This window comes from Lingula anatina, chromosome 3, assembly GCF_051362555.1.
Source record: "Lingula anatina isolate TDL-2025a chromosome 3, LinAna3.0, whole genome shotgun sequence".
Taxonomy (NCBI): domain Eukaryota; kingdom Metazoa; phylum Brachiopoda; class Lingulata; order Lingulida; family Lingulidae; genus Lingula; species Lingula anatina.
This window is the reverse complement of record NC_141769.1, coordinates 5,140,630-5,151,912: the sequence shown is the minus strand read 5'-3', so window position 1 is coordinate 5,151,912 and position 11,283 is coordinate 5,140,630. Positions and strand designations below refer to the sequence as shown.

Sequence of the window (11,283 nt, the reverse complement as noted above, 5' to 3'; positions counted from 1 at the left end):
CATTTGACTTTTCAGATGAATAAATTTAATTCCTGTACAGCAAGTGTCAAAATATAAATAATTTTGCGACCACATTTGCAAGCAGCTGTCACGCTGGATACGCGCAGGTTCGATGAGTTTACAGGTAGTAATGATAATTATGAGCAACTGATGCTGAAGATACACGCATTTGTATTAGGTGTGTCAATAACAAAAGGAAAATGACTCTGCACAGACGTATGAGGCTTGTATTTTGGTCTTTAATTCTTGCCTATTCCGTAATTTTTTTAACGTTATATGTTCTACTCAAAGTACCAAATAATCTACGAGTGGTACCTTTTGAAATGGAAAAAACTGTTCGTCCATACGCAAGGGAAATTGCACGATCAGATGTAAAAATCTGCCGCAGAGGGTACGTATTTATGATAAATTAAAATGTCATACGTTTTGCAAATATAAAAGATCTTTCATCAAATTTTTTAGCATCATCAAGGTATGCAAAGTTAACCAAAGCCGTTCACAGAATTACGAGCATTGTGTGATTATTTTCTTATGGTTATTTCTGTAAAACACCACTTTTTAGAGTAAAGGATAGCAGCCGGATGGCCCGCTACGAGGAGGCGTATGAAGCATGGAGGGACGGTCTCCCAAGAAGAAACGCCACATTCAACTGTTCACCAAAGAATCACATTCTATTTCGCAAAGTTCACAAATGTGGTTCTACGACGCTTGCGAATATTTTCTTACGCTATGCCTTCCTAAACAACCTCCGAGTTGTCCCATTTTCCTTTAATCTGGCACCGAACCAAAAATACGACATCTTGGCTCATCATTGCGGTTTTAACGAAACGCGCTTCCGAAAAGCACTGCCCAAAGACGTTTTTAAAATGGGTCTGGTTAGAGAACCCTTTTCTAAGTTTAAATCTGCGTTCTTTTTTTATCAAAGGAGACTTGAATCAACCTTACCATTTTCTAGTGACAACCATCTGAAAGAATTTCTCATCAATTATGACAAATGGAGCCAATCCTTAAAGCTTCCTGTTGGGATACGGAGAAACAGCATGTCTCAAGAAATGGGGACATACCACGAAGGTTTAAGGAGAAATAGAACAGATCTAAAAGCATTTTTGAATAACCTGTCAAACTATTACGATTTTGTAGCAATTCAGGACAGAACAGACGAGAGTCTAGTTCTTCTTCGACGTCGTCTGTGTTGGGATTTAAGAGACATTGTTTATAGGAGGAAACTTACGGGAAAGTACAATGCGGAAAGCTTCGTTGACAGCGAGCTTATTACCAGACATAAGACTTCTGATAGCGTAGACTTTGCTCTTTACAATTATTTCAATAACAAATTAATGAAAGAAATAGCACAACAGAATAATGACTTCTATGTTGAGCTGCAATATTTCAAACAGTTAAATGGCCAAATAACAGAATTCTGTGAACAACCTAGAACAATAAGGAGCAACTCAGTTTTGGAAGTCGAACGTTCACCGTGGTCAGCAGGATTTACTGTGGACGACTGTTTTTGCTCGCTTATGACTGATATTATGGAATTTAAAAGATGGAAAAATTAAATAAAGAAATTATCATTTTCTTGTCGAACTATGTTCCAGTGTGGGGCATTTTGTCCACTATCAGTATATATCAAAATCTTTTTTAAAAGTTTACAGATATACATTCTCAAGACCTATATTATTTTGTTGTTGTTGATTACAGCCGACAGAACAGTTACACGAACATAGAAGATATTGCGAGGCCTTAATGTTACCAAGGGCTATTATATCTAACGTGGATGATCTGAGACAACCAAAATCTGCTAACCTGTTCCTTCTCAAGAATATTCAATATAATTAGAAGACTGCTAAAAAAAATGTCAGGGTATTCACTACACATGTAGCTGCTAAATTGTCAAAAGCCGCTTTTTGGCTTGTAGAATGGCGCTGAGAAGTCCCGAGATTTTTATTGAATTACTAATTTCTTCTGATATATTTATTTAAAACCGTGTCTCCGTAGTTTGTGTGAAAATTGGCCAAGACACTTTTAATCAGTTTTGTAACAATCTGCATTTGTAAGGTATATAACGAGTGCGTAAGATAAAGCGTCAGATAAAGGTATATCGATCCTTCAAATGTTTTGGTATAAAAAGTATATACTTACTCTTGGGTAACATGGATCTCTCGGATCAGGCCAACACTAAGCCGTGTACGCCAACTCAGAAGGCCACATATGCCATAGATTTTGCACAACGCTCGTGTACACGCGCCAAATGGTATTTAAGCGCAATGGGCTTCATATATTACATGAAGGCAAGAAGCTCTGCAGCCACTTAACGTATCATATTTTACATATCATTATACTCAGATTATTGCCGTTGGCTTTTCAAACGCTGTTTACTGCCTGGTGTCAGGTAAAAATGAATGAAATATTGAAATTCACAGGTATTGGGCCAACTGTTCAATGACAGCCAGTTACTGCTTATTACCCTACACATGGCTTATTTCTTTGGTTGACCCTGAGCAATGGTCATTGGATTGGCTTTTCGTGGGGTCCAATCCTAATTTTGGATTCTTGAAAATACATATGTTTCACATAACTTGCATTTCCAATATTTATTTCTACTTTTCATTTACTTTATTAAACAATTTAAGGAGCTTACTAACTGCACTTTTATGTCGCATTTTATTAAAACAGTTTTATTTCCGCCTCGTGCATCCACACTCGTGCACCTGTGCAAATGCAGGCATGCGTCTGTACACGCATATATTTTTCTTTGTTGTATTTTTTCAAACCCTTCGCCACACGTGCAAATGTAATTTCTTGTTTCGTAATTCGAAACGACATGAAACAGGGTGATTAAATGTTGTTTCAAAGTACAGTAAATGCCAATAGTATTACTCATACCATTGATTACGGTATGCACAACTGGTGCAGAATCAAAACGAATAATTCAACAAAAAACTTTACCAAGGCGAAGAAAAATTTCCAGTGGGGGGGAGCGGGTCAGTTGAGAAGATTGGGTATACAGCGTCATCTATATGACCTTTTAAGAGACCGTGCGCGAATTTTGGCCAGAAAAAAAAACTATATAATTTAACGATATAGTGGGTGGCATAATGAATTCTGCAATTAACACTTACCACATCAGACCGTAGCTAAGACTGGATTCCCTTGCCCAGATCGATCCATCTAGATCGGTCTAACTCTCTGGGGAGTCTCACTAAATTGCTATCAACTAACCGGCTTAAATGTCTGCCACGCCTACCGAATCAGCTAGGGGGTAAAGATAATTACCGCTTTATAGCTTTACTGTGCGTGACAGACATTTAAGCCATTTAAGCCTGTTAAGTTGATAACAATTTAGTGAGACTCCCCAGGGAGATAGATCGATCCAAATATCTGTGAGAATGGTCCCTAACACCCCATTTCCATTGATTTTTAGATTGATCTATCCCTGTGGGGAGTCTCACTAGATTACTGTCAGCTTGGCCGGCTTAAGCGTCTGTCCCGCCTACTAAAAGCTGTCAGGGGGTAATTAACTATGGTGCCCGCTCGGCTGACTGCAATTTAGCGTGAACCGCCAGGGAGTTAGGTCGATCTAAAACTTAATATTTAGATCGATCTAAATCTCTGGGAAAGCACCCTAAAATGGCCATTGTTAAAAGTATTCTGAAATGAATACGGGCGGGCAATGGGCAATACATTGCAAATAAGAAAACTGGATTTTTTCCCTTTAACACCATGGTGTACACTACCAAAAACAGTTGACAAAACTCCGATTTTACACCCGTTTTTCAGCTATTAATTTTTCCTTTGACCGTCACGAGAGAAGTTCTTCAATCTCCATCTTGATTTCGCACAGAGAAATAAATCGTGAATTTGTCAATGGCCTGAAGATTTTTGTAAACTTACTCTAGAAAACCATAAAAAATTCCAGTAATTGTTTTTCTGTAGATTGATCTAACGTACATTGTGTGTGTTTTTAAATAATGTCTTGAACGAGGCCGTACACATAGTAGGAGTGCAGCCGGTTTAACGAAACTGAGGGTCCGTGTGACAGAAAGTCCTACCTCCATTGGTTATAATGGTTAGGGTTAGCCTGGCCTTAGTGGGTCAAAATCTAGAGCGAAGCCTACCTGTACAAATGAATGAGAGGCAAACTTTCTTTCATGTGGGACTCTCTGCCACGTTACACCGGTACCCAACTAGTCGCATACAACTCCTTGGCCTACCGAATAGGTGAGGTGACCTTTCCTTGGGATCAACTAAAACGCGGAACGAGAGAGTAGCCCTGAAGATATGGGTACAGCACCGTTTGTAGATTGTGGTAATTTCTCTCATGCAAACCACCATTTTGGACAATTTACAGTTGATCCTTCTTCTATCAGTATATTTTCTTGTTAATTATTTTATAGAAGAACGGGTATGCTGAACAGTTCATTTTTGCTCATACCCCTGTGAATAACAAGACGCTGTTCTGTGGGCAGGTGTCCCTTTTCTCTCTAACGCTCCGGTCGGGTGCGCGGGCAAGGACGCAGCTTTTCTCTTCCACGCAGCTCCTTCTTTCTCTCCCTCCTCACCGTCCTGGTCGTTCCATGAATACACTGGGTCATAGACCCCAGGGGACGAGAACACATTCTCGTAACTGCTATTTGAGGAGCTACTGGTATCATTGTCATCGTAATAGACTGATGAAGACTGGGTACTTTGATGAGACCACCTTGGTGAACCGTCTCTGTTGTAGACCTGTAGAGGCGACATCCGTGGGTCGAGCCCTGGAAAAGTCCCAGAAACCGTTCTCCGTGGTATCGGATTACTGGGCGCCGGATTAACGGACACCGCACCCCAGGGCGGATGTGGACTTGGTGGAGACGTCGGACTCTCGCTTACCCGCACCTTCGGGGAACTGCAGCTCTGCGATGAGATATCGCGATGTTCAAGGTTCAGACCATAATCTTTTGCTAAATGATAGTTCATGTCTTGTGAGCTGCGCGCATATTGCTTGGCATTGCTTCTGTTGGTGGTGTAACACTCTTTAATTTCTCCCCGTCTCTTGCCAGAAGGATCACGTGTGTTCTCAGAAGAAGGAATCTGAAATCTTGGACTCTCTCTTGAAATTTTTGCAGGATGTTCCTTCAAGTATTTTGATTCTTTTGGAGACTGATTCTCTTTTTGTACGCCCACATTTTGGTGGAATGTCTCCTGATAATGGTCATAATGGCCATATTGGCGTCTTTCATCGTACGGTTTTTCCAACCAGGTATCTCCGCGTACATTTTGATGTGAATAATCGTGATCTGCTGCTTGGAACATCGCTGTTTTTTGCTGCATCTCGGTGGCCTGCCAGCTAACATCTTTCCCACTTAAAGGAACGGGTGTTTTGGTGGAAGAACCCGGCAGCTTGGCCTTTTCAGTTTTGTTCTCCAAGCTTGTTTCCCTTGCATAGCTTGGCCTAATTTTCATTGCAGGAGAATCATTTTCCTTACGTCGGCTAAATATTTCCCGCTCTCTCTCATTATTATTATATTTACCCTGGCTTTCTTTCCATTGCAAAGCAGTTTGGTTCGTGTCGCATTCTTGCTTTAATTTTTCAATCGTCTGCCTTTGGTTTTCGATAGTCCTATCCTTTTCTTGCAATAAAAGCTCAATTTCTTTTTTCTCTTTCCTTAGCTGTCCTTCCAAATAATAAAGACTGGACGTTATATTTTGTAATTGTTTTTCGCGCATTTGTTCTTTTTGCTTCGTTTCGCGTTCTAGATCTCGAAGCTTTGTTTTCCAGGCGACAACGAGTTGTTGCGTTCCATGTTTCTGTTTTCTTAACTTTTCTCTCAGAGTCTTTATGATAATCTCTGCCTGCAACAAATCTTCACGCAGTTCCTCGATTTCATTGTGAAGGTCCTGGAAAAGTAATCAATCAACCTATGAGATTATTTCCCAGATTATGGGTTTCTTTAAGTCTGATCTTACAGCAAAATACTGCATAGTATAGATAATTAAAATACATGTATGGTACCTCGTGTTAAAAACGGTTTCACTTGTAATACAGTCAAAATTGTGTGTGTGTGTGTGTGTGTGTGTCCGTGTGTGTGTGTGTGTTTTGAGTGTGACGTCCCTTATATCTCGCACCACCTGTATGTTCACACACACTTAGTATAGTTCTACTGTGGGCTACTATGTCCGACATACGAAAGACCGGATTTTTTTCTTTTACATGTGTACTCTGCAGGTGGATTTTCTTATAATTTTCGGCATCATTTTGGATGCATAACAATCTTTTTGAAATAATAAATGAAGATAAATGTGTGAGCTACATGCAAAGCTTGTCAAATTCAGATGCAAACCTTAATTGTTACGATGAATTATCACCCACTTATAATGCCCATACTAGTCTTGCTCAGTAAGTTGCCATTGTATCTGCACCTCACATAACAAATGGGCATAAAGTGATGCACATGTAATTGCGAACAATGAAAGTGCTACATAAGTGAAAATGAATAACTGAATATCCGATGATACAGCAGTAAAGTAAAACTCATAGCGGACCAAACAGCCCCTACTTGCCGAATGCTGTACAATGTCACTGTAAAGGAGTTACACACACACACACACACACACACACACACACACACACACACTTCCACTTTGTGTACTACAGTATATAGGAAGACCTGACAAGTAATTTGTAATCTAGTTTTTCTCGACAAAAAAACTCGTAATCATAGAAAAAGAGGGGGGTTTATCAATAGTGATATATTTATATAAAACATTAGTATTAAACCTGTTTACTGTCCTTAATGTGGACTCGACTGATGCTGCAATTAAGATTGTGTATATGACATTCTGCAAAATGGACGAAAGTGCCGCGTACAAAAACCTTCTCAGGTTAGTCAAATCAAGGAGTTATAACTCCTTGGTCAAATGAATAACATGGCCGGAAAATGGCATTAAGATTGCCTAAAGGGAGATATTAACCCCTCCAGAGGTCAAAGTGTCCGAGGCCGTAAGCAAACCCCTAATTTTCCGCACTGAAGCTATACATTATTTTAACACTTCACATTCACATATATATTATCACGACGGGATCGGCACACTGGACCATTATCCCTTCTATGATATACATATATTATATATATTAGAGTTGGAGACAACAAAAACAAATTAAGCTGGCATGAAGATTATTTCGTGAAAAATGGCCCACACTGTCTGAATAGCCACCGCTTTCAAAGGAGGTTCTCTTTACTGAAAATGTGGAACGCTTTCTAAACTTTAAGTTGACCCAACGTGAGAAATGACAAGGACTCTAGATCAAATTTTGGTTTAAACTGGACCTGAAAGATCTTATTTTTCTAACCCTTTATACACCCCCTCCCCAGCCTAAGGGCCTGAAAGGGAATGTGAACACTTATTCCTACTTATAACATGATCGCTCACCCACAGACCCCGTTTTGAACAACATCCTGAGTACTGTGTATACTAGATCATGCCTTATCAAGCCTTTCCACCAAAATTCACAATATTTATATGGTCACCACGTACCCTGAGTTCCGAAGGTGGGTTACAAGTTACACCAACATTCAGGGTGACAGGCAAGGTACGGATGTCAATACCTTCGGACTAACAGATCCGCGGATCAAATACTTGAAAGCTTGCTGCATAATCTCCTAATTAATACTGAATAGTTTCCACGCGGGGATTACGCGGTAAGCTTTCAAGTGGATCGGCCATATTTGATCGGCGGATCTGTTAGTCCAAGGATCAACTTTGGTTGTGAATACAGCCTTCCACATCAAAATTACACCGGAAAAAATCTACAGCAGATTCAGAAGTTAGCCCACTAAATGGACGTCATACGTGACTTCATCTTAGGTATTCTTGGTGAGCAAAATATAGTTAACCATGAGCAAACAGAGCTGATTCATCCAACCTTCCATACTCAATGAAATAAAAGAGGAAGAGGTCTCGTTGGGGTGACTGAACTCGATGTACTCCTCAAAGACATTTCTGCTCCTGCATTAATTTTATAGCGCAAATACTTTCATGTTGAAGAGGCCTTGAAGGGATAGGAACTGCTGGTGATAATTTCTGTGTATAATTCGATATTGGGATGTGTGTGTGTGAAGGAGAGAGAGAGAGAGAGAGAGAGAGAGAGAGAGAGAGAGTGGAAAAACCATAAGAAAAATAATAATACATCTTAACGAAATTATATCAGTAGACAATATTAAAACAAGCCTAATGTGCCATGCGGCAGTCTAGATAGAATTACTTTCATATCAGATAAATCAGTCAGTCCAATATGGCAGAATACACCTGCACTTCCAGATCGTTACTTTATATAGTGCCTGAGCAGCCTGTTTAGTCTGTTCATCTTATACATAACTCGCCCAGTTTATAGACCTTAAGTTAACCTTGCAACATTTAAGATATAAGTGCGTAATGCTTCAATTTCAATTAAGCCCGTCAGAAAAAAAGGCGCCGCTCTTTTCAAAACACTACTTCAAGAATATTGATATCCCGTGGACGCGCTCATCGGAAGTGAAGTATTACACGTACGTTTTAGACGTAAACACTGACATGTACAGACGGGAGAGAAATCCAGATCGGAGAAGGCGGTAAAAAATATGACGAAAGAGTATAGGCAATTTTCAATTAATTGGTTCAATTTCAATTAATTGGTTGGGATTAATATCATGTGATACTGATCTTCCAGCAACATAAACTTTCATGTGTTCATTATAATTAATACAACGTTGAGTACTTGCATATTATCTTTTAAGTTAGCCGCCTAGTGTTACATATGCACCTCCAAACCTTAATCACATGTTTAATGCTGTGTGATACTTGATATTGGCAAATGTCAAAGTTTACAAGATTTACTGGGATTAATATCATGTCATTATAATTAATACAACGCTGAGTGCCTGCATATTATGTGTCCTGTCAAGTGTTACATGCACCTCCAAACCTTCATCACATATTTATTGCTGTGTGGGACTTTACCAATGTTGGCTCAGAAAATACTCTACGAAGTCTTGTTAAATACATGTATACAGCGTCGGAAGCATTTATTCACTTTTTACCTTTGATATTGGAGTAATATTAGTCTAGGAGCAGTCATGTTGAACTACAAACCCAGGCTACGATGCTCCACGCTATGTTTGAATATATTTCAATGTGTTCATAAATATATAATTATGTGATACAGCGCAATGAATGCGACCTTTATTTCACTCCGTAACGCTTACCTCGTCTTCCTCAATGGGAACTCGGTCCATCCTAAGGCGGGCTAACCTGTCAGTGAATAACTAACCACAGTGAAAACAGAGAAAAGCTCAGTGAAAGTGTATAAAAATCCTTTCCATGGAGTAGATAAGTTCACTTCTCACCGAAGTTGAACTCTGTTTTGACGCCCGATTTACGAGTAGATGCCAAAGCCAACTCTGCGTCTTTTTGACCACTTCCTTCTAGTCGCTTTTAACTTCGTGTAGAACACCGCAGTGCCCTATACATAGCCCTCTCTTTGAGCATTCCACCTCAATTATTCCACAGAGTTGGAGAATCATGGGGTCGCTCTAAATTTGCAACAATAATTCTCCCCAATCATAACCCTCAACTCCTTGTCGGTGTCACATTAATTTGGATATATTCCCTTTGTTCATAGTCATAAATCTGCCTATTTGTGGCTGCGGGCCCCACGTTATGCTTACTGTCGGTGCTGACACGTGCAAACCGATGGGAGAAATAGTTTAAGTAATACAGACGTGCTGTAAAAACACTTCAGACGCTTTACCTCGCGCTGGGTGGAATCGCCTCGCGAGAGACTTAGTTGTTTCAGTTGATAGATTCGAGTAATAGGAGAGAGCGACAGCGATACAGAGAGAAACGGACGGTAGTCTGTGTTTTTCATGGCATCATCGTGTTTGACAGTTTGTGTGTGTGGGGGGGAGGGGGGTCATTAGCACGCATCAGGGCCCCGTAACTCGAAAGCATCGCGCATTGCGACCGAGCGCAAGCGTCTCGATTCCATTACTCGTCCATACTCGCCCCATATTGTAGCCTCTATGTGATATCGCTATTCGCAATATACGATGCTTTCGAGGCCCAGGCCTGAATATTACGTGTGAATGAGAGAACTTCCTCATGCTATCCATATCCAGTTTTTCAAAATATCTTTACATCGAATTTTAGAGACGCCAAAAAATGACAACAATACAGCGCCTTTGGTTCTAATATACATATGAACAAACGTAACGGTGCGTCCTCCCGAAACGTGCATTCCCAGATATATTACTTGACGTTTGCCACTACATATTATTCTTTTAGAACTTTTAGAACACCTGCTCCAAATTCTTCTGACTAATGAGACATGCAATATAATCTTTAGGAAAAACCGTATCAAATTAGAATTAATATTGTATGCATATTGCCTTAATTATGATAAAATAAAAAAACAAGCAACGTTGAACGGTGACATGACTGAGAGATTTATTGTTCAACTGACACGTTTCAAAGTCGAAAGACTCATCGATATCTCATCAAATGATTTCCATTGGTCAACGACTTCAGGCTCTGCTGTTTCCACCCACCTTCACCCTCTCTTTCTTGATCCGTGGCGACAGCAGCACTTTACGGTTAGAAATAAGCTTGGGCTTTTAAGCGAGCAATATACATATTATTACAAATTAATCGGTGTAGTAAAATTTAGGAAGTGAATCAGTCAAGACTTTAAGGGAGGCATCCCACACTGTCTGCACAGACGTAATTGTACTTCCAGCATGATGATAAAATTTTACTGCAATCCTAGGGCGGCAAATTATTTACCTTATAAAGCACTCACAAAGTAATTCCGGATAATTATAGAAACGGCTTCGTTGCCGCTATGACGATCATATACGTATTGGACCATTAAGTAGGAATTTTGTCGCTTTTAATAAAATCACAATATAATTGACAAGTGTGTTCAAAAATGCCTTTTCATGAGAGCCATTCACATACTGGTCTAAAGAAGTATCATGTTTACTTTTGCTTGTGAGTTTCAGCCTCAAGAGAGTGCAATTAGTACCAGAAAACTGCCAATGACGTCATGCAATTGCTATTTCCCGCGAACTAAAGCGCTAAAATCCCACGTTTAATTCTGTCCCAAATTAAATTGTTCAACAGGCAGTCGGCAAAATCTAAACTTTGGAGTGACAGAGCGTCAGCACAGATGTTGTTCTCAACATGCTTCAATATGTCATGATGATGATAAAATATTGGATCTCACCAACGAAGGGGGTCTCAAATGACCACTAAAATACAACGATA

The 11,283-nt window shown here is 39.8% G+C and overlaps 2 protein-coding genes across 2 annotated transcripts; one reads left to right on the top strand and one right to left on the bottom strand.

Annotated features, from left to right (window-relative positions):
* On the top strand, window positions 1-1,675 carry LOC106163896 (galactosylceramide sulfotransferase). The gene is made up of 2 exons (XM_013541610.3): window positions 1-391; window positions 563-1,675. The coding sequence occupies exons 1-2, from the start codon at window positions 201-203 to the stop codon at window positions 1,557-1,559; spliced, it is 1,188 nt and encodes a 395-aa protein (XP_013397064.3). The 5' UTR covers window positions 1-200; the 3' UTR covers window positions 1,560-1,675.
* A 904-nt stretch (window positions 1,676-2,579) lies between these two features.
* Window positions 2,580-9,827, bottom strand: LOC106180762 (uncharacterized). Its single transcript, XM_013564867.2, has 2 exons — window positions 9,225-9,827; window positions 2,580-5,880 (listed from the first exon to the last, which is right to left on the bottom strand). Exons 1-2 carry the CDS (start codon window positions 9,252-9,254, stop codon window positions 4,420-4,422), a joined length of 1,491 nt encoding a protein of 496 aa, XP_013420321.1. The 5' UTR covers window positions 9,255-9,827; the 3' UTR covers window positions 2,580-4,419.
* Window positions 9,828-11,283: the final 1,456 nt, after the last annotated feature.